Raw genomic sequence first — 24,302 nt, forward strand, 5'->3', positions numbered from 1 at the left:
TCTTCAAGATTTGTACATACATTGATATCCTTGTTGCCATTCCACTGTCTCTAACATAGTTCTGCATTTCTGATGAATGAGATTTAGACATGCAGAGAGGAAAAGGAGGGTTTACAGCACATCATCTAAAGTCTCTGTAAAGTTTGACTTTCCAATTCCTGTGTTGTCTGGTAGGTCCACTGGTAGAATCTGTGTGGCATAAATCTCAAAAAATTGATTTATTATGATAAGAATACTGGTACTGATTTTTTCTTTCCACCAGAACATTAGACTGATTTGCAAGATGTTAGCTAAGGATAAGAAGGTCAAAGAGTAGCTGTTATATCTGTATAATTTTCATTCTACTCTATTTCTTGGGATAATTGGATTTGAGAGACTTGATATATATCTGAATGTAGTATAACTTGTACTGTTTTATTAATATGATTGCTTTGATACATTGGTTGTTATGCAAAAAACTTGCTTATTTAGTGTTGTAGAAATAGATATGTCAGATTAGTAGTGGAGTTATAAAATAAAAGAACTGTTTATAGCTTTTTGAGTTTTCACATTCATATTTCAAGATTTGTGGTGGAAAAAGGCTCAGGATTTGTGAGGAACAGTTAATGGAAATTCTTGCACTCGTGAATCATTTTATGACAGAACAATATAAGCTATGTAGCAGCTTTTACATGTTATGAATATTAACAAGATCGAGCATTCTTTGGTACAACCTGTAAAATGACGTCAGCTTGTGTAAAGCAATTCCATAAAGCTGTAGTTGAAATAGTCTTGTTGGTGCAAGTTCCTTGAATTCACGTGTTTAGTAACTTGGCTTAGTTTTTTTGCATCTTTGAATTTACAACTGGAAATTTATGAAAACATGATGAAAGCTTTCATCTATGTACTCTTCCTGATCTGTAAAAAGTATTTTAAAAGCTGAATAGATGGATTTTTCACCAAGGTTTTCATCTCAGGCTACTTAACTTGCTTTAGTTTGGTCATTCTGTTTCCTGCTTGTTTCTCAGACTCTCGTGAGGAAAACTTAGCTTTCTGTTTTTTAAATGCATTGCACTCTAAAATATGTTTAACCTTTTAAATTGAACTCAGCAAAACATGAAATTTAATTTAGCTCAGAGTGATTTATTAGCATGATAATTATTATATTTAATTGGATACTAACATTCTTTTAATGCTATACTTTTAAAAATTGTTTCTGCCTCATCAAACTTGCATAATACTTGTCTTGCTTCATAATTGCTACCTACTTTTCTCTAGTTCCATTAAGCATCAGTTGATTGAAATGGAGTTAACTGTAGTTCTTTTGTCTTTTTTAATCTGTTTTTGTCAGAATATTTTGAGTCTATATGTACATTGTTGTGGTTTAACACCAGCCGGCAACTAACCACCATGCAGCCGCTCGGTCAATCCCTGCCCGTGCCGAGGAACATTGAAAACAAGTAAAACTCATGGGTTGAGATAAAGATAGTTTAATAATGGAATTAAAAATAATAATGACGATGATGAAAAGGAAGACAACAAAAAGAGAGTGAAATAAAACCCAAGATAAACAAGTGATGCACAATGCAATTGCTCCCAACCTGCTGGCTGATGCTCAGCCAGTCCCTGAACAGCAACCTGCCACTCCTGGCCAACTTCTTCCAGTTTATATACTGTGCATGACATCATGGAATATTCCTTTGGCCAGTTTGGGTCACCTGTCCAGGCTGTGTCCCCTCCCAGCTTCTTGTGCCTCTCTAGCCTTCCTGCTGGCAGGGCACAAGGAGCTTAAGAATCCTTGACTTAGTATAAACACTACTTAGTAACAACTAAAATAATCTGTGTGTTATCAACATTATTTTCATACTAAATCCAAAGCACGCTATACCAGCTAATAGGGGGAAAATAAATTCTATCCCAGTTGAAACCAGGTCAACATCTTCTAAATTACGTGACATTTATATTATTCCATGACAATGGTTCCAATAAATCTTTTCTACCTAATGTTTCAATATACCTTTTGTACAGTGACAAGAAAAGAACCTAAATTTCATAATGAGATGAAGATTTAAAAAAAATTTCCTTTTTAAGATAAAAAGACTATTTACAAGAACTAAATACTTGTAATCGTTAGGAATGTTAGCAGAATGTAGGAGTGAGATGACGACAAGTTTGGAATGTGGGAAAATAAAAAAAAATTAAAAGTTGTAATGGTTGCAAATCTGTATAAATGAGAGCTACTCGAAAGGGGGAGTAAAACCTTTCCTTAAGACTTGCCTACTCAAATGGGGGACCAAAACCTTTCCATAAGCCTTGCCAAGGTCTCAGGTCTCAATGCATCTAGTGCTATATGAGAGATCATGTATTAGTGTTGTCCCTGATTATTTGGAATAATAGCAGCCTGTCTGCAGTGCTGGAGTGGATTTAGCAAAGGTGGAGTGAACACAGCTTCCCACTTGGGAGAGACACTGTTAAAACTATCCACCAGACCTTTGTAAACAGTGAAGGAGTACTTCTGTAGACACAGCCAGTATTTCTACCAGCTGGCTCACTTATTGTTGATTCTTAAGATTTGTATTATCCTTATGAGAGACTTAACACATCCTCTATTTTCTTTCTTTTTACTTCAGTGTATTGAAACATTTTTTTATTGTTTCAATGAATAATTTTTATCTCTGAAGGATTAATCTGTAATAAGTTCTTAAAATTTAATTTTAAGAGTAGTATAAGAATGTTTTTTTTTTTTTTTTTTTTTTTTTTTTTTTTTTTTTTTTTTCCCAATGTAAAGCTGTTAATCAACAGGTATCCATCTTTTATATAAGACCGCTCAATACCGAATTAGGTATATAAACCACTGTCCAGCTTATATTACTAAAAGTAATCAACTAAATACTTCTAGTGAAGTGACTCAGTTTGTGTTCTACATGCTTTCTTTTCTTAATCAATGAAGTGTTTTAGTGAAAGTCTGAAGTTATCCCTGTTGATGGAGGAGTATTTTTAGATGCACTTTGTGAAATACTTGATGTTTGATTTGTTGACTAAGGGTGCCCATTATTACGAAGGCTATAATTTCAATATGGTGATTGGAAAAACAAGGCATAAATGAAGATGGCATTAGATGGAGTGAAATAAAACCCTGTGCCTGAAAAGGTGTTTGCACTTGTCTCTGTCTGAAACAGATAAAGAAAAATAATTTCCATTCTGAACTTCTAATTGTATTAGGCATGATATGAGTATGCTCCATAGTATTTGTTGAAATGATTTGCATACTTATGTAGCAGGTTCAGAAATGTGGTTTAGACCTGCTGTCAGAAATACCACTAAAAATCCCCAAATTATTGCAGTTGCTCTTCACCTGCACTGTTTTACTAGGATCACAGTAGTTTTAGAACTAAATACCTTATTTTATTTTGTTTTTTATTTTTGATTGTTCTTCTGTTTTCCAAATATTACCACGTGTTCCAACAGGAATTAGAGAAAGAAAGAACAGATCTTATTGAAGATGTGACTATGAACAAAAGAAGGATTAAAGACCTAGAAGATAACCTTTTGTTCCGACTTACAAGCACTAAGGGTTCTCTGGCAGATGATGAGAGTCTAATAATTGTATTGAGTAGCACTAAGAAGACTGCTGAGGAGGTAACAGAGAAACTGCAAACTTCTGCTGAAACTGAAGTCCAGATCAACTCAGCCCGTGAAGAGTACAGACCTGGTGAGTGAAGGGAGCAATGAAAGAAAAATGACTGGAGCCTATGATTAAAACAGCAATACTTTAGAGTAAGAGAAATGGTAGAATGAGATCAGGAAGACCATAGTGGGTGGGAAGGGTCTGTGTTCTCCCATAAGTAAAATGTATCTAGGAAATGTCATATTGAGCTATGGTGGAGAAGGTAGTCAATGTAATGCTTCATGTTGAATTTATAAAATGGAATGGTCTATTCTCTCCCTAGACTTCCCGTTGCTCTGTATACAAGTGTACCTGTCTATCTAGTCTGCTGGATAAGAAATTTAGGAGAGGGCTTGGTTGTTCTTTCTTAACTGTTAAAAATGTTGACGCTTTCTATGGACTGTTGAGACCAGTCATCAGAGTAGCTATGTAACTGAATATTTGAGTTCAACATGTAGATATTCTTTTAGGGGGCCAGTATAATCATAAATGCTTTTTGTATTTCTTTGGATGAGTACTTTCTTTATCCTGTCATAGATCCTTAAGTTATTATAATCAGCACATTTCGTCAGTCTTTTGGCTTTTAACTGACGTGAAAAAAGTGGAAAGAAAAAAAAAAAAAAAGCTCTTCTGAATTAAGTATTACACCTGTAATTTAGGAAGTGTGCAAATGGCGCAGTTAGTGTGCCAAAAATCATTGAAGATTTTGCAGAACCTTTGTATTTAAAACTAAATGGCTTCTGAAAGTAAGTTAAATCAGTGCAGGGTAAATTAAATCAACATAGTTCATCTGGCTTTTATATGACTCCTGTAAAATTCTGTAAAGACAAATTTGTTTGGATACTCAGAACTTCAAACGATCTTTTTATGTTCTGCTGATGATCTGAATATTGCAGTATACCATCCAGATGCTCTCCAAATATGCTCATATTTGAAAACTGGGCTTTACATAGTATGCATTAATTACAGATTTTTTTTTCTAATGTATAAATAGAGATTAAATTAATGTTTAATTATTTTTCTGGCCAGAAAAGAATGCAGCAACTGAAGAATCTTGTTAGCATTAGTCTTAAACTCAGTGTACTTGAGGAGAGTTTTCTGCTTTGCATTTCTATTTTGAACAGTGTCTTTTTTTTCTGTCTTCAGTTGCAACTCGGGGTAGCATCTTATATTTCCTTATTACTGAGATGAGCATGGTCAATGTGATGTATCAGACTTCGCTTCGACAGTTTTTGGGGCTTTTTGACCGCTCCCTAGACAGGTAATTTAGTTAACAATAAGTATTATTTGTATTTACTCAGTCCTGGAGATGGTTGTGGTATAGTAAAGATTTGATGTAAACTGTGTCAAGAAGGAGGGTGTTACTTGTTGCAATTTTGACAGGCATTGTCAGTTTAAGTACCTATAAGGCTTTGTCTGTTAATTACGAAGGCAAGAACCTTCAAATGTACTTGCAGTCATTAAAAACTAGGTGTTAGGTAATTAAAAAACAGTATACTGTGGTGATTTTCAGCTATGCAGAAAAGCTTGATTAGAAAGGAATTTTTTTTATTCCTAATTTGCCGTCTGATATTCTGTGTTTGCAATCTATTATTTTTTTTATGTTTTGAATGTTCCGAACTATGTTTTTTTTTTGTCTTTAAGATAGTATTCCCTTTAATAAAGCCTATGCAAATCAACATTCTTCCAACAGGTCTACCAAAAGCCCTATAACTAGCAAGAGGATTACTAATATCATTGAACATATGACATATGAAGTGTTCAAATATGCTGCCAGAGGACTCTATGAGGAGCACAAATTTCTTTTCACATTATTACTTACATTAAAGATTGATATACAAAGAAACAGAGTGAAGCATGAAGAATTTCTGACATTTATTAAAGGTTGGAACTATGGAACAATTTTAAGTAGAGCGTATATATTATTGCAGAAAATTTGTGAGCTGAGTTACATCTCCTTGCCAACCTGCTGCTGTGTTTTGCACGTGAGAAGCCAGTCAATTGAAAGAATACTTGATTATCATTCTGTCCTGGTAACAGACAACATTGTATGGTAGTTCTAATTTATAGAACTACACTGAAAATTGATAAATACAGCTTTGAGAATTGTGAGAGTTTAAAAAGAAAATCACTAAGTATTCTTTCAGTTGATGTTTATGTCTGCTGATCAATTACCACCAGGTATGTGTTTGGCTTAGGAAAATTATTATTATGCTAAATATATTTTAGTTTATTTGGTAACAACAGGAGGATCAGTAGGCAAATAGGAACAGAAAATGATGCTAACAATTTAAAATATATCAGTCTCTTAGCTGAATGTGACAAGTTCATGGCTTTCGTCTTAATGTATACAAGCACCGTGTATCTTCACTTAAAAGCTTGGGGTAATTTTGTATTACCATTCCAGGATACTTAATTTTACAAGTAACATTTATTTATGGATTATAAATTAATTTTTCCATGTTGAACCTTCAGAATATCTTTTCCCAACAAGCATTTATTTCCAGGCACATTGCACAAAAAAATAGTAAAGCCTCAAAAGAGAAACTGGTTAACAAAGATTATAATTAAGGTACAACATAAAAAAAAGTAATTAGTGTAAACTAACCAGACTACAAAATCTGCTTCACCAAAGATGGCATGACTTTTTAAGGTAGAAAAACCCTGTTAACCAGATTAAAAATCTGGATTCTTGTAGCTTGTGTTTTCTTTTTCTTGTATGTTTGCTTTTTTTTTAGCTTCAGCTGAATTCTAGGGAAGGCAAATGTGCATATTGACCAACTTATTACCGTATCTACAACAACAAAAAAATCAAAGAAAAAACCACTGAAATTAAGCATCTTCAGTTTTTGGGTTTTTTTTCCAACTGAAGCTTATTCTTTTACAGTGAAAAACTGATGTATGTTGTAACGGGAAGCTGTTATGGATTTAAAAAAAAAATGTTTTAAAGTAAGATGAAAAATAAGATTTTAAAACAAATTTTGCATGTTACCTAACTCAGAAATTTCTTTATTACCGTTCTTAGTTATTTCTCCGGACTGGGAATACTTAGTCATGTGAAATGTGAAATGACTAGTTCTAGTATCTAGTTTATATTTTACAAATAGGTCCTTTTTTTAGGTCCTTTGTTTGTTTGTTTTGGTTTTTTTTTGTCTTTTATGTGTCTCCAACAGTTCTAATTGCAACTGATTCCTAATTTCTGGCAGGTGGTGCTTCCCTAGACCTTAAAGCTTGTCCTCCTAAACCGGCTAAATGGATTCTGGATATGACATGGCTGAACTTGGTGGAGCTCAGTAAGCTTAAACATTTTTCAGATATTCTTGATCAGGTAAGTCAGAGCTTTTTAAAATGTATCTCGTATTTGATAGTGACCGTCTGATAGTGATCTAGGCATGTGGTGGGAAATTGGTTTATTTTGTAGAACAGAATGAAACTGAGAGCAGATAGCCACAGTTGTGGCACGGACTGCTTATCAGCTTGTATTGATAAAAAGACTTAACAACCCCACTCCCCCACCCCACCCCCAAGGAAAATAAGAAGAAAATAGAACGTTTTGTACCCTATATAATTATAATACTTTCAGACTGAGATACAACTTACTATTATCCAATTCACATAATTCAACTTGAAGCTTCTTCCAGTTGTTAGACTTTCTTGCATCCCTATTGTGCTTTCTTACACTATGTTTTAGGATGCTTCTTCCAATATTTCTCTGCTGACGTGGAGTAAGAGTTAGGGGAAAGGTGTTCAGCACTTGTATAGATGTATGTTAGCTAACGAAGTAAGTAAATAATATTTAGTATATGTGAAGAGTACCTTCTGTACAGCCATGTGGGGAGCGGATATGTACCTAAGTGTTCTCAAAGCTATCTCTGAGCCTAGCTATCTGTTCTGACCTTCCTATGCCAATATGTCATTCATGGAAAATACTGAGTAGTAGTTCATTTTTTCAGAGTATGAATGCTTAAGGGCATTGTTGCATTCTACAATTTTGTACTTAAAATCTGAAAGCTTATACTCTCTTTTTTTGATTAGCCTTACTAAATACGTGTACTAACGTTGCTAAACAAATACCTGTGTGTGGATTACCCGTCTCTGACCCTCATTAAAAGTTTGTGACCTAGTAGCAGTTGAAATGGGACTTTTCTGTGAAATTTGCTCATTTGATGGTATAACTGCAGATTTCGAGAGCAGAGAAACAGTGGAAAATCTGGTTTGATAGTGAGAATCCTGAAGAAGAACTGCTTCCTAGTGGCTATGGTCAATCCTTGGACTGCTTCAGACATCTTCTTCTTATCAGATCTTGGTGTCCTGACAGGACCATAGCTCAGGTACATTTATATAGCCAACATGGTCTGTTTAGGTGTCAGTAGAATAATAGCTGCAGGATTGCATTTCAGTATTTTTTTTATATTTAATGCTAAATTCCTTTTATAATGGACCTTTACATTTAATTTTATGAAATTCTTTTCAGACAATTTATTCATTTGTTGCAAGGGCAGTGTTAGCAAAATTATTCCGACATACTGAATGAATATTAGCCAATGATTTTACTATGAAGATAGGACTTCATCTGGAATCTGGGGAAATGTATGTGTTTACTTAGTTCTGCTTTATCAGTTTGGAAGGTATTTTTGACTGCCCTTGCTGATACTACTCACTGGAATTGCAGAAGTGTCCTCATGTTAGGCTGAAGTAAAATCTTTTCATGAACTTAGTTGGCTGAGCAAAACCAAAACAAAAAGTGAAGTAGAATAATTTATATTAAGGTCTGTTCAAAATTTTTAATGTAAAGCCATCTATTTAGAAAGGAGAGAAATATAAAATTAAAATTTATTAAATGGTTAGGCTTATTTTTAAGAAAAATCAACTTTTAGGAGCCTATTTTTAATCTTTGTTATTTGCCAGTGCAAAAGAACAAAAATTATGCAGTTGCTGACAATTTCATAGCAATGGTTGGCGGTTTACTGAAGTCAGAATGCATCATTAAAAGTATGGTATTAATTTCATGGATGCAAGACTTTGGATATTTTGACTGGATTCACAGAAAGTCTCAGTAATTATTGGTATAACTGTGGTCAATAGAAGGTTAAATGGTGCTGTATAATGAATCTCTCAGATGTGTGCTATGTGTCTGAAACAGATCATGCAAAATTATCTAGTTCCTCAGTTCTGTTAATGGGGCAAGATACACTTTATATCTTACGATGGTTTTATGAAAACTAAGTTTATTAAATGCTAAATATCTTTTTCTCTGAGAAGTAATACAAAGGGGAAGATCGGTCTAGGACAAAAGCAATGTAGTGGGAAAGAATACAAGAAAGATAATCTCAGACTGTTTCTATTTCTTAGTAAAAAGGAACAATAATCTGACAATTTTAAAAATAAATAAGGAATGGCAGAGATGGTCTTCACCTATTCCTCTGGATCTTCTAATTATGACAGTTATTTATTATTAATTCATTGTTTGTTTAAGCGTGAAGGTGGGAAAGAGCTTTGAAGCATATCTTCCAGCCTTTCCTCCTTTTTTTTCTCTAGTATTTGGAAAGGAAAGCTAACTTTTAAGGTTAGGAGTTAATAATACCATCTTTAAATAATTAAAATCTTTCTAAAGGTTTAGTGAAATTATTATTTTTATTGTGCTTTAATGATAGGTATTATATATAACTATACATGTAGATATATTTAATAGAACAAATATTTTTAAAGTTTTATCTGGTCTTGTAAAGCTGTAAGAAAAAACACCTTCAAAGATAGTGTGATATGTTAACATGTAAAAATACATTTGTTGCATATTTATATTTCTGATATAAGTGTATATCAGCCTTTGCTCTTCAGTTTACTTATTGATTGTATTCATACTGGAAGAAAACTATGAAATGATTACATCACAGGTTAAATTTACCCTTTTTAATATAGGCAAGAAAATACATCATTGAAACTATGGGGGAGAATTATGCAGAGGGAGTCATCTTGGACTTGGAGAAGACATGGGAAGAGTCAGATCCACGTACTCCTCTCATATGCTTTCTTTCCATGGGCTCTGATCCTACGGACTCAATTATTGCTTTGGGAAAAAAAATGAAGACAGAGACGCGTTATGTTTCCATGGGCCAGGGGCAAGAAATCCATGCTCGTAAACTTCTACAGCAGACAATGGCTCATGTAAGAGACAAAAATTTGAATGTTTTTGTATCTGTATTAAACACTTAGAAGTGAAAGTCATGTCATGAAATAAAGTTATTTGGTGGGTAGTTAATGCTGATGCAAGTCTATTTATTTGTATAAATAAGTGTCCTAAGCGATAGAACTGTCTTTTCACAGTCATTTCCCATAATGAGCTTTTTGATACTGAGCAGAGATCAGTGTTTTTCATATAAAGTGGAGTATTTGTTGCAGGTTGTTGACTGCTGTACATAGCTGCATTGATTGTTTGGATTGCATGAATATTAAATATTCTTCATCAAGCATTTCACAACATATTTTCAGTTTTGTATTTTTAGAAATACAAACATATTTTGTTAAATGAAGAAGATTAATTCCAAATACACTATCGATAGTCATATAACTTTGAGAAAAACAAGGCTGTGTAGCAAAATATTTTGAATTACTGTAGTCTGGATTTTGAATTGGGGTGGGCAATCTGATAGCACAGACATTTTACAAGTGAAACATAGAGGAAATAAAGTATAAAATTTCCTGTAAGAGAAAGAAAAGCTGAGAGTGTTCCAATTTAGCATGCTTTTCTGATCAGGTGGTTGTAGTGCTATGCCTGCCTGTGTGAACAAATTTAACTTCTTGCACTCCTGTGTTATGAGCTGTTTCCTTGTCTATATAATCAGTTTTCCCATGACTTTTGCCTCAGATTCTCATTTGACAACTTCACATTATGAGCTAATTAGCAGATCACAGGAGAAGAAACTAACTCAAAACATAGGGGAGAAGAGCTTTTGTTTAGTTCAGAGAAATGCAGTTACTTTCCCTCACTTGTCTCACATACCCTCTTAACGGAGAGGTTATGTGAGATGTCTATATGAAGTATGATAATTCATATGGAAAAATTTGATATCTACTGACCAGTAGCAATAGGTTAAGCATGTATATTTGGTTATTTTCCAAGCCTGTGACCCTTGTGAGGAACAAGTTTTAGCAGCTTCCTCTATGGAACTACTTGTGCTTCCTTGTGTAAGTCAAGATTTATCAGTGTTTGTCAGCACTATAGTTATGTCCAGATATGTTTTAAATGTGCTGAAATGAAAGAGTTAGGGACTGCTTGAGAAGACCAGACTGGACAAGTAAGGACCACTTGTTTAGATGATAAAACCAAACAGGCAAACATCGCCTCCAGCAGGAACAGCCCACAGGACTATCTTTTGGAGAAAAAATATCTTGCTGATTGCATGTGTACCATTAGTGTGATTACTGGTCTCTGTTTGTACATGAAATGTACATGAAATCAAATGATTAAGGCCTTGGTTTTGATTTGGTGAGTCAGTGGTGCAAAATCGGTTGTGGAGGATTTCTTCCTTTAACAGCCCTGATAAGAACTTAAATGTGCTATATTTTGCTATGGCTTAGATGTGTTGGCTTTGTTCCTAACCTACAGCATAAGCAAAGGGTGATTTTAGTGATTTCAATTTGTAAACATTGTTGATAACTTTATATTCTGTTGCTTTAAATTAGGGAGGTTGGGCACTTCTGCAAAACTGCCACCTTGGACTTGACTTCTTGGATGAGTTGATGGACACTGTAATGGAGACAGAGACTGTCCATGAAAGCTTTCGTTTATGGATGACAACTGACATTCACAAACAGTTCCCCATCACCCTTCTTCAAATGTCTATTAAGTTTACCAATGAACCACCACAAGGGCTCAGAGCTGGACTGAGGAGAACATACAGTGGTGAGTGCTAGAGTGGTAATGATTTTAAATTAAATTTTGCTCATTTTTAGACTTTCTGATGTTACTGTGTGGTCACATTGTAGCCACTGAGAGTAGCTAGCATGGAGAACTTCACACGACGATGCCAAGACATGTTTTGATCCTTGGTTTGAGCTAGAAGTTGTGAAAATTAAAAGGAAGATCTGCTGAAGTTCTGTTGCCAGAACTTATTGGACAGCAAAACAGGAAATGCTTTTTCTTTTCTCAGATGTTGGCTTCTAAAGTGTTTAAATTATTGATCTTGTGTCTTTTGGCAGGAAAGTGCCATGTTAATCTTTGTTGGCTATTAAGTTCTCTTCACATTACATAAAATAAAAGTCAGAGTCTGTGCAGAAAGCAACTGAATGTGAATTCAGCTATTAGTAAATTGTGGCGGGTTTTTTTATTAAGTTTACTCTTAATTTGAACAACTTGATAACATGATATAAACTGTCTTCAGCATAGAACACTTTGTAGGAGGTAGAGAGCCGACTGAATATTTCTAGGAGTGGTGTTTTAGCACTGATTTGAAGTAGTTTTGGAAAATACTATGACTGTGTTTCTTATAAAGCCCACTTACAATCAATAGGTGTCAGCCAGGATTTACTAGATGTCAGTGACATGGCACAATGGAAACCAATGTTGTATGCTGTAGCCTTTCTACACTCCACTGTCCAAGAAAGACGCAAGTTTGGATCTCTGGGTTGGAATATACCCTATGAGTTTAATCAAGCTGATTTCAATGCTACTGTGCAGTTCATTCAAAACTACTTAGATGGCATGGATGCCAAGAAGGTAATTAATGTGTTTTTGTGGTGAAGGTAGATTGGGATGATGGATATTTCTAGTAGTGGAATGTATATACATGGTTTCCAACAACTGAAACACTAACATGATTTTAAGTTTTTCTTTTGTTTACTTCCACAAACATTCAACATTCGAAGCATACCTATCTGTACAGCAACAGGCTTAAATTAGACTTTTAATCCTATGCATGCTGAATTTCTACATTAACCTTATTTCTACATTAACATTAAAAAAAAAAATCCTTCCCAGCCATCTTTCCAGAAAACTTCAGAAATATAAACCTTAGAAGTATATACCTTCTTTTCAGTGCTAATTAAGTCAGATACTTAAAAATGAACCCTTGTGTTTAAAATATTATTTTGTCTAAATCTAATGGGAATAAAAAAATAAGATGGGGTCCTCCAACCTATCTTGGCAACATAAAGAAATTGGAAGTGTCTTTAAATGACTATGTAAGAATTCCCCTTACATCTCTCCCTTTCATATGGTCACTTGTCATTTAGAGGTCCGTAGTAGATCACTTTATGATTGGCACTTTAAGTGGGGTTGAAATCATGATTGGAATGTAGCTGTATCCTTCTTGCCCAGATGTCGGAACAGCCTCTTGAATTAGTTGTCAATGAATCCTGTTTTGTGAAATCCTTGAAGGTGTTCTGGGAATGCAGGGTTATAGGAACAAAAAGAGTAGAAAGAAAATAACTTGCTTGCAAAAGGGACAGAGATGCAGAACTTGGTATATCAACTATTCTTACTAAGGGAGATGTAAATAGAGGATTAGCTAAAGTCAGTCCTTTCTGCTTGGTTTTAGGGGATCTCCTGGAGTACTGTTTGTTACATGATAGGTGAGATCCAGTATGGTGGCCGTGTGACAGATGACTATGACAAAAGACTCATGAACACCTTTGTAAGGGTTTGGTTCAGTGAAAATACATTCAGTCAGGAATTCAGCTTCTACAAAGGATACAGCATACCTAAATGTATTACGGTGGATCAATATCTTCAGTACATACAGGTTGGTAAATGCAAGCTTTTCAACAACAACAAAAAACCAATTCACTCATTTCTCAGAAGTTCCTTATTTCCTGTATTTTGTCTTTCCTTCTGAGCACCTGTATTTTGTCTTTTATTCACAGATTCTTTATTGCTTTCTAACAGTCTACATAATTAGTGACAACTAATTGTTATCATCAGTGTTATCATCATCATGACAGGAATCTTTTCTTTTTCATGTGATTTGCTTGAGGGACATACCTAAAGGCATACAGTTATTAAAGAGGGCAGAGAATGGAGTCCAGACATTGAGTACAATCTCACAGTAATAAAAAGCATAGATATATGAAAGTACAAGCTAACTATTAAAATAGCATGTGGAGGAGGAAACTGAATTTGTTGTTAACATTGATGTGATTTATGCTGTCACGTGACAAACAGTTATTTGCCCGAAGACCATTTGAAGAGATCTAGCCTTTTTACAATATAAGGCTTTTTTAAATTTGTGTTCATTATTTGGTTTTGTTGTGGTTTTTTGTTTGCTTTTTGTAATAATTAGGTTATAAGTCCATCTCCAGTTGTGCTCTTTTTTATATTTTACTATGTAGAATCTTCCTGCTTATGACACACCAGAGGTGTTTGGTTTGCACCCCAATGCGGATATCACTTACCAAGCTAAACTTTCCAAAGATGTATTGGACATCATCCTCAGTATTCAACCTAAAGATAGCTCTGGTGGAGGAGGTGAAACCCGCGAGGCAGTTGTAACCAGACTGGCTGACGATATGCTGGAAAAGCTTCCTGCTGATTATGTACCATTTGAAGTGAGTTAATGAAATTTTGTCAAAAACAATTGCTCCAGCTTGCTTTGTGTGGAGTAAAAAAAAAAAAAAAAAAAAAAAAAAAAAAGTAGTAACCGTATTAATTCATTCATACAGGCAATACTTCAAATACATATTTTCAAGGAGTCTGACCAGACTCTTAACATTTATAACAAAGTCACTAAATTTACACTGAAGTGCTTTTGTAAGAGCTTTTTCAAAATATTAAACCACTTCATGCTTTAAGTAGTCATTTGCACTATGGGGAAGGTAAGATCATCAGCTTTTAGCTGAGGTTGTTGACACTGTAGAGAACTGAGGTTTATTGTAAGTGTATTCATGCTTTTAAAAGTATTACAGCTTTAACATATGTATCGCTTTGGGATACAGCTTACATTCTGAAGATATTTTAGGTTGCTTTCTTCTTCAGTGAAGTGAATGTTGAAAAGCTTGTCAAATGATAGGTTTCATTGATTGCAGCCTAGTGTTACTATCTCATGATCCATATTAACACATAATAGCCCATGTAATTATATTTGTAATGAACACCTGCTGCCTTACAGTCATTACTTTTCTGAAATAACAGCTTTCATTCTGTTTATGGGGAAGATGGAATAACTCTCAAGGTGAGAGGGTTTTCTTACAGTTAAAAAACATTTACTGATAACTGAATACATGGACACTCCAACTGACTGTATTCTGTGTCCCTATCTTGGAGACTACCATTTAATTGAGTGTTTGGACAATTTGTGTTGTTTCTGGGTCTTTCCATAGTTCTTAGTTTTCTTTAGAGAGCCCAGAATTTTAGGATGCTGACATTATAGTTCTTCACAAGTCAGGCTGATTATGAGCTTTAAACAAATGAGAGGAAAATGCTTGTGAAATAGTTAAGTTTCCTATATTTCTTATGTCAGGGCATGCTGAACTTCTGTGTTTCGTTATATTTGTGAAAGCTTAAAAGCAAGTAAGATTAGTTATGTCAGTAATAAAGCATTTTAAACACTTTTGTTAGGAAATGGATATGAATGACCCTAATGTGTGATCAGAAAGAACTTCACACCTGTGTTTGTACTTTAACAGGTTCCCAAAGCAGCCACCTGCCATCTTCTTCTTAGGAGAGTGAAATTTCTTATCCTTAGTCTTCTGCCATTTTAGTTACTCTTTAATGAAAGCTAGCATGAGGACCTGATACAAGGCTAGGTGACTTATGAATGCCAAATTTCTCCTGTCAGGATGCTGAGCTATGAGAAGGCGCAAGCAGACTTGTACAATCTAAGGCCTTCTTTTCTGTTTTTACAAAGGAATAAGTTTCCCTTGTGTGGGGTATACTCATAAGTCTTATCCCAATAGGACCATATTGACTACAAAATTTCTAGTTATGTCCATATAATTGTTGATAATTTGTTAACTTTACAATTTTGATTAAAAAAATATATCAGCAAGGTTTATTAGAATACAAGACTACCTGACAGTGTGATATTTCCCAAGCATTGTTCATAAACAGCACCACTATGCTGAGGCAAAGTAGCTGTGGCAATTGCTCTTAGGTGGTTGTGCAAAGTGGACCTTGGGAACTGTCTGTTGGAATTAAAGTTGAATTCCTCCAAGTGGGGTATGGCATACATGCTGTTTAAATGACATTAGCTCATAGATTGATATACAGACTAAATCATGAGTTAGACCCAAACCAGCTAGTCTCAGCATCGTAGATTTCTTTTCAAACAAAGCCTGTATTTCTGTCTTGCAGAGGATTCAAAGAAGATGCCAAACTGGCCATTTAACTTCCTAAATAAAAGTAGTATGTCTTGAAAATTGTATGCAGCCTAATCTTGGCATAAAGTCACCTTTGTTTTCTACTTCTGTTGAAGGATCTTTGGTTTTCTACCTACAGGTAAAAGAGAGACTAAAGAACATGGGACCTTTTCAGCCTATGAACATATTTCTGCGACAGGAGATTGAACAAATGCAGAGAGTTATTTCCTTAGTGAGAAGCACTCTGACTGATCTAAAACTTGCCATTGATGGGACAATTGTTATGAGTGAAAACCTGAGGGATGCTTTAGACTGCATGTATGATGGAAGGATTCCTTCTAGGTGGAAAAAAGTAGGTGTGCATTACCTGTTTTGTAAGGAAAAAAAAAATATTTCTGTAGTGCTAGATTAAACTCTTAGACATACAGTAAATACTTTTTTCAAACACGTCTTAACCAGGACTGCACAACTGCTAGAGTAGATTTTGGGCTAAAATAAACACTGTCAAAACAAACCCTCTTTCATTTATGAAAATAGAAATGAACGTGGGAGATGCAAGTATTTCCTATTTCAACAGCCTGTTGCATACTGGCAGGATAAAAAGCTAGAGAGAAGAGAATAATTGAAAATGTGATGATGGTTTTTAAAAAATAGTCGACTACACTGTTCTTTGAGACTAAGTCTTGTAGTCATAGAATCACAGGGCAGTAGAGGCTGGAAGGGACCTCTGGCGATAGTCTTGTTTAATCCCACTTCTGAAAACAAGGTCAATTAGAGCAGGTTTCCCAGGACTCTCCAGAATCAAGAGTCCACAACCTCTCTGGGCAACTTGTTCCAGTATTTGATCACCCTTGCAGTTAAAAACAACCAAACATCCACCAACCAACAAACTAAAAAACCCCTTAAGTTTAAATGGAATTTCATAGAATCATAGAATAGATTGGGTTGGAAGGGATCTTAAATCCCTTCCCTCCAGAATGTTGACTGCACCACACAGCTTGGTGTTATCAGCAAACTTCATGTAGTTCAAGCTCAGTTTTTCTTAACTTTTTTTCAGAGCAGAACAGTTTTGGCAGAAATCCTGTTATCTTGATGCATTGACTGTGGCTTTAGAAAGACTATGTGTATAGTATTTCTCCCTAGTTTACACAGTTATCTAATTTTGCAGAAACTTCATAAATGGACAGTTACCACAGGGAGCATTAAGCACATCTAAAAGGAATAGTAGGTAGGAATTTGAACAGAGTAAGAATTTGCATCAGGTGTCAGTGGGATGCAATGTTTGTCTATTGGGTTAAAAGTTAAGACATGAAAAATGAGCTTGAAATGTGCTTTCTAGTATGTTGTTTACTACCTTGTGAGGAAGTACCTTTTATTGACATGAATATGATGTTTTAAAACCGTTGAATGAAATTAAAAACTTAACATGCTGTTTACTATTTTAGGCGTCTTGGGCTTCCAGTACACTTGGTTTCTGGTTTACTGAGCTTCTAGAAAGAAACCATCAGTTTTATAACTGGATTTTTGAAAGCCGACCAAACTGCTTCTGGATGACGGGTTTTTTTAATCCTCAAGGATTTTTAACTGCAATGAGGCAGGTAAATAGTGTTTACAATCTCACTCTGCTTATTCTTTTATATAATTCCTTTAAAAATATATATATTATGTGATGAAGGCTGAGTTATACACATGGCTCCATCATGTCAGCAGGGAAGATATGTGACTGCCTATCTGTCTAACATTTCCTGACTGAAGTGTTTTTCCTCTGCACATACTTTTTCAGTATATTAACAACTACTGTGTTAAAATGTATTTCCTAATTTGACCAAGCCCCATGTATGTAGGGTCTACCTTACAACATTATTAAGGTAGGCTGGGGAAGTTATGTCTCATGTCACCACTGAGATATTCCTGGGAAGAGGTGCTAAGCCCATGAATTGATTTTCCCTTTTTCCCTCTCCCTTTTGGTCTGTGTTCAGTACTTACCTGGCTGGAGACTTGCCAGAACAGCTGCTCAGAATTAGTCGTAAATTACACTTCTTCAGTTCAGTAGCTGATTCTGTCTTCACGAAGTGTGAATTTCCTTTATTAATCTGTGCTAAGCATGAAGTTTGATGTATTTGTTGATGTACGTACCTGTTGCCTTGATGATTGTGTTGGTTTCTCAGCATGCTAGTTGCATTTGACATGTGAGCTACTTTTTACTTTAAAAAGAGGTGATAAACAGCCATGTTGGTTGGCATAAAGGGACACACTGGAGACAATAATTGTCTGGAATCTGTAAAATTGGGAAAGAATACTCAAGTGGGAATCCAGTGGGACCTCAGAAAAAAACTAACTTTTGGAAGAGAGAATTAAATTTTCAGAGAAGTAAATTATCCTGTCTTTCTCTGGGGTCTAGGTAGTGTAATGCTTGGCTGACAAACTGAACTCTAATTGGTGACCTACTTCTTCTACAGTTGCAGGAATTTAGCCTTAGAGTTATATAACAAGATATTTGTTTTGAGTAAACAGTCCTAAACTGGGATTTCCTTTGGACCCAAGCTTGTGGAAAGGGTTTAGCCGCAGGATCTGAAACAGTTGGAATCTACAGAACTTTTTGATTCCCTAAAAAGCGAATGTGGGTACATAACAACCTAATGTCCCAAGTAAAAACCAAGGTGACTTTCTAAGTTGTGCTATGTGGTGGAACAAATAGAAGTGAAAAAGATGAACGTTCAGAGTGATCACTGAAACTAAACCCTTCTGGTTCTTTAAAGCAGCTAATCAATTGCAGTACGGGATAATTATTGATTCCAACTACTTCAAACAGAGAACTTGGAATACTTCTACAAGACTGGGATAAAACTTAGGTCTGACATAACTTAATAGCGTGGGATAGTAAGGGACTGGGCAAGAAAAAGGAGTGTCGTCCATGCACTAACTAACTGGCTAAATTTGAAATATATCTTGAATCTTAAGCACGTCTGTCTTTAAGTATTCTGTTTTTTTTTGCAGTCTATTTATGTAACTTTAAAGCTGAGTGAGCTCTAACTCATTGTTAAGAATACAGTTAATGAAGGGTATAGGTACAGGAAAAGGAAGGTAACCCCAGAAAATATGCACCAAATTATGCATTTTGCTTCTGTTCTTGGAACTGTTTTACTTAGCACATGCAGTTAATGTTTTCTTATCTCATGTAGGCTGTGAAATTTTCATATTCACAAGAGCCAGTTACCACTATCATTCAGTGATTGTGTTACTTGATATGGTCTTCAGATTTTGTTTATAATACAGAGATTGAAAATCAAATATAGTGGATAAGGTACTGAAAGTTTTCTCTTACTACCATGCCATCACTAGGTTAGAAGTAAAAATGCTGTAAACATGGATATCATAAAAAGATATTTTCTTTTGTATCAAAGAGGATAAGTTGTGACCATACATATATGTTTCTAATAAATGCTTGCAAAAAAATGGCTCTGTGCACATGTTAAAATGTAACCTTTATACTTTTGTCTATTTTGGGCAGGAAATAACAAGGGCTAACAAAGGATGGGCTCTTGACAGTGTAGTGCTGTGCAATGAGGTCACTAAATGGATGAAGGATGATATCACAAGCCCTCCTTTGGAAGGTGTCTATGTGTATGGGCTGTATTTAGAAGGAGCTGGTTGGGACAGAAGAAATATGAGACTGACTGAATCAAAGCCCAAGGTGCTTTTTGAGATGATGCCGGTTATAAGGATATATGCAGAGAATAACAGTAAGTAATATATTGTAAAGGAACCTTCCCCGTCTTCCCTATAAAATGAGCTTTCAACCTTCCATAATAATTGATAATAGACACTTTTTTCCTAATATTTAGATGTGTCTTCCTTCTGGTCCTAATGGTGTTAATAACTTCTTAAACCCATTACAGATGAGCTGTTCTGTGCTTCCTCAGACAAACACGCTCACATTCAGTCTTCCATTTCCAGTGTGTCCTAGATTGAGTAGATCAATATTTATACACATAAAACTCTGTAACCTAAACCCAGATAACCTCTTTCCCACATCCCAAAACCCAATGTAATTTATATATATATAAAACTTTATATGTGTATACATACTTACAAGTTTTTTATCTTATATGAAGTATTTATAAGTAATATTATATATGTAACATGGGGTGTTTTTTTTGTTTGTTTTTTGTTTTTTTTTTTTTCCTGGAGGAGGCAATTTTTGAGCTAACAAGCAAGCAAGAGGTGGAGTGAGATGGTAGAAGGTATTTTATCTTTGAGGCAGAAAAGGACTGTGAGAATAGAAAGGAAACTTACAGGGCAGAAGGACAGTGCTTTTTTGTGAAAATAAATAGTTTAGGTTAATGTGGGGGATTTTTGCATGTAAAATATGAAATGTGGTTCAATAGGGATGTAAAATAGGATAGGGCTATCCACTGTCAAATGTCAAATTGGAAACTTCTGTTGAAAATCATTCCACTTCCAAAAGCAAAGCCTGCTTACATGCTATTTTGTGTAGCTGGTCTTTTGTAAGAGGCATGATCACTGTCGCAGCAGCCAAGATGCTAAATAATGAACACTGAAGTATTAAGTATGACTAAAATACTGTTCTAATTCTGCAGTGAAGAAGTTGACAATTTATATTCTGAAATATTAAATGCATTTCAAAATAGGGCATTTTTAATTTTGGCTTAATAATAATATATTGATAAGAAATAATGTTCAGTGAGCAGATTGAAGTAATAATAATGGTAATCACGCTAGAGTGCCCATTTACATTTCTTCCTACGTCCATTTCCTAGGTGGTGCTGTTAAATCTTAAACCTACAGGAATTTTAAGCCATGTGTGTCTTTCAGCTGGCAATAACACAATAGTGAACAGGGTGAGAACCAAGTAAGAGTTTTCTTTAGTGGTGACAGAGCGCTGTGTGCTATTGAACTTCGATTCGATTTTACATTTGCCTTTATTTTACAGTCCCTTAGGGCCCTGTTTTTTCAAACTAGTTTCATTGTTTTTTATGTCTCTTTTGTCTTGTCAGCTTCCAAAGATCCACGTCTGTATTCATGTCCGGTCTACAAAAAGACCATTCGAACAGATATGAATTACATTGCTGCTGTGGATCTTAAAACTCTTCAGCCTCCAGAGCACTGGGTACTGCGTGGGGTAGCACTTCTGTGTGATGTCAAGTAATGTTAAAAAAAAAGGTTTCTAAGAGTTCTTTTCTGGTTTTAAATGTAAACATCAATATGTAGTTAGCTATACAATGGATCACTTCTAAAAATTTTCTAAGGCATAGACTCCATTATGGTATTTAAAAAAACCTGTTCTCAGTAAACCTCTACAACAGGCTTATAAATGCTAAATCTTAGAGTGATATTGTCTGGTAAATAGATTGAAGTACTATATTTGATGTCTTGACAAATACTTAGTGTTCCTATCTTACTATTTTCTAATTTTACCTTGAATAAAGATTAATTTACTTAAACATTTTTACTTTTCAGTGGTAAATATGCTTGTATCAGGGCTTACCTTCAAGACGTTAAATGCAATGCGCTTTTTTTTTGTGTATGTGGGTTATCTGTGGAAAGCTAAGCCCAGTTGTTCATTCATATTAGTTAATATCCCTCAAGAAGATGTTCCAAGCTTTATTTCCTAGCTAATAATTTCTAGTTTCCTTGCTGTCCAAGTAAGGAAGGTGAGACTGGAAAAATGTCACACCTGTTTTGCCACTTGGAGAACAACTGTGTTACATAGGAAAATAAGCATTTGACAACTGCCAGAATTCCATATTTGGTTCATGACTTATAAATATGTAATGGATAGGAAGAAAATAGTTCCATGAGTGCTTGGATATTTTTTTTTGTGCTAGCATACCAAATTTGAGTCAGTCCTCATCAAGGTTATTAGTTTTATGACATGAATTTTAGCTTTTCTTTTGCTTTAATTTTGCAATGTTGTGATTTTATATATTGTTTTAATTGTTTGTTTTGGGTTTTTTTTTCTTCCCTTTCTCCTTTTTTGCTTATGTGCTGCAGCATCTCAGCTAAATGGGAAACTTTTCACATAGAAATTATTTCACATAGGAATCCATCTTAAGAGAGATGCAGATCCACTTAGTTGAACACTATTGACTTCACGCATCAAGCACACATATTCAGTCATCAAAAAGCCAGTGTATTTTTGTTTCTGAGTCCAATAGGTCATAGATCTTAGTGGTCCACTAGTCATTCACAGTAACAGGTGCTGCAGAAGAAGAAGCAGCAGAAAGAGCCAGTATTCCTGGTGCGTCTGTCATACATTAATGCTGCAAGGGAGAAACTGTTTTGCATTTCCATTGTTAAACAGTTGATCATTTCCATTGTCAAATCAATACATGTAATTTGAAGGGTGCATTAATTACAGAATCACAGAATTGTCTAGGTTGGAAAAGACCTTGAAGATCATCCAGTCCAAGCATTAACCTAACACTGACACTTCCCAACTCCACCAGATCCCTCAGTGCTATGTCAACCTAACTCTTAAACACCTCCAGGGATGGGGACTCCACCACCTCCCTGGGCAGCCCATTCCAATGCCTAACAACCCCTTCTGGAAAGAAATACTTCCTAATATCCAGTCTAAACCTTCCCTGGCACAACTTGAGGGCATTACCTCTTGTCCTATCAGTTATTACTTGGTGAAAGAGGCTCATCCCCAGCTCTCTGCACCCTCCTTTCAGGTAGCTGCAGAGGGCGATGAGGTCTCCCCTCAGCCTCCTCTTCTCCAGACTAAACACCCCCAGTTCCCTCAGCCGCTCCCCGTACGACCTGTGCTCCAGACCCTGCACCAGCTCCGTTGCCCTTCTCTGGACACGCTCGAGTCATTCACTGTCCTTTTTGTAGTGAGGGGCCCAAAACTGAACACAGGAATCGAGGGGCGGCCTCACCAGTGCCGAGTCCAGGGGTCAGATCCCTTCCCTGTCCCTGCTGGCCACGCTATTGCTGACACAAGCCAGGATGCCATTGGCCTTTTTGGTTGATTAAATAAACATTCTTAATATATCTCTTGCCTAATGCTAATATTAAAGAAATAAATTTTATTAGAAGACAGAATAATTGTCTTTGTATTTTAGTAGACTTCAGCATTCATTTCTACAGTCATCCAGTTGTGAAACCTAGGTGGAACATTGATTCTATTTGAAACTCTATTTGTAGAGATCTTTCCAGTGTCTTTCCATGTTGGAATTATTCTCTTTTTAAAATTTTTCCTTTTAAATAACTTACAGAGAAACACATTAAATATATGAAAATATAATCCTTTTTTAGGAAATATTTTTAGTTGAGACATGGAAATAAATGAATAAAAGATGGGAGGGTTAAATTGTTCTTTATGGGACCTTGGAGCACAATGCTCAGAGTTTCAGGAGATTGTCCAGATGCTCACTGGAGTTGTAAGTTGTTGTGGACTTGTGTCTTTCACCAAGACCACCTTCTCTGAAGGAGATGCACATACTTTGTCCTTGTGCAAGTCATTCACACTGAAAATTTTCAAGCCACATACACTTCAAATGCCACCTTCCATATAGTTGATTTGTTGTACCATTATTCCTCTAGTCACAGCGGAGATGTCGCACCCCACGGTAATCCTCAGTGGGTGAACTGTGCACCTTTATTTCAATGTGATTTTCTATGAGGGTGGTGGGGAAAACGTAGTTCCTCAAATAAATATACACTGGTGATTCTAGTTATGCCAAAGACTGTTAGCTCAGTGGTTTGTGTCAGACTCTGGTTACCCTCATCAGATTAGGCCCTGCCTTGCTGACTCAACTTTCTGGCATGACCTCAGATCTGCCTGGTTATACAGCCTCATCTGGCAGTCACTGATATGTTAGTTGGCTCTGGCTGCTGTCATGGACCTGCTCTGATATTTTGTTCAGGTGCTGTGGGACTGTGCCCTTGTCAGAGAGAGCCTTGTCCTGCCCATCCTGCTGTGACTCCTGGCTTCCAGCTCTACCTTTCTTTCCAAGCAGCCTGCCCTTGCTGCTTCTTGACATATGGCTTCAAACAGGTGAAAAAAATGAACTGTTTCTTGTTCATTTTCATAGCAGAAGTGGGTAATAAAATGTTTCTATGGAAAGGAATATCAATAAAATAACCAGCCCTGACATAATATAGAACTAGATGCACTTTCTCTGCATTTGGCTGTGCTATTGGTACTGAATGGATTACTTGAGAAAAACCATTCTCAGACATCAATTGTGCTATTTTTAAGCATGCAGCAGTGTAAATTCGGGTGTCTGGAAAAATGCAGGATTACAGAAAGTGTTTCCTTCTTTTCTTTCTAGTATTTGTTGTGATAAATACATGTATTTTGGAGAATATTTAAGAACAAATGCTATACAAATTT

At 35.6% G+C, this 24,302-nt stretch overlaps 1 protein-coding gene across 1 annotated transcript in view; it reads left to right on the plus strand.

Annotated features, from left to right (window-relative positions):
• DNAH5 (dynein axonemal heavy chain 5) overlaps nt 1–21,746 on the plus strand; it is a 132,740-nt gene extending 110,994 nt beyond the window's left edge. The window contains exons 68-81 of the mRNA XM_026841388.1: nt 3,448–3,691; nt 4,793–4,907; nt 5,340–5,530; nt 6,853–6,974; nt 7,828–7,977; nt 9,566–9,811; nt 11,330–11,549; nt 12,157–12,362; nt 13,183–13,386; nt 13,973–14,188; nt 16,077–16,289; nt 17,383–17,535; nt 19,449–19,680; nt 20,956–21,746. Of these exons, the coding sequence (XP_026697189.1) occupies nt 3,448–3,691; nt 4,793–4,907; nt 5,340–5,530; nt 6,853–6,974; nt 7,828–7,977; nt 9,566–9,811; nt 11,330–11,549; nt 12,157–12,362; nt 13,183–13,386; nt 13,973–14,188; nt 16,077–16,289; nt 17,383–17,535; nt 19,449–19,680; nt 20,956–21,107 (2,664 nt within the window). The 3' untranslated portion in view covers nt 21,108–21,746. The remainder of the gene's footprint in view (nt 1–3,447; nt 3,692–4,792; nt 4,908–5,339; nt 5,531–6,852; nt 6,975–7,827; nt 7,978–9,565; nt 9,812–11,329; nt 11,550–12,156; nt 12,363–13,182; nt 13,387–13,972; nt 14,189–16,076; nt 16,290–17,382; nt 17,536–19,448; nt 19,681–20,955) is intronic.
• The last annotated feature ends 2,556 nt before the right edge of the window (nt 21,747–24,302 follow it).

The sequence above is a fragment of the Athene cunicularia genome, assembly GCF_003259725.1.
Source record: "Athene cunicularia isolate RWA chromosome 2 unlocalized genomic scaffold, athCun1 chr2_part1, whole genome shotgun sequence".
NCBI lineage: Eukaryota > Metazoa > Chordata > Aves > Strigiformes > Strigidae > Athene > Athene cunicularia.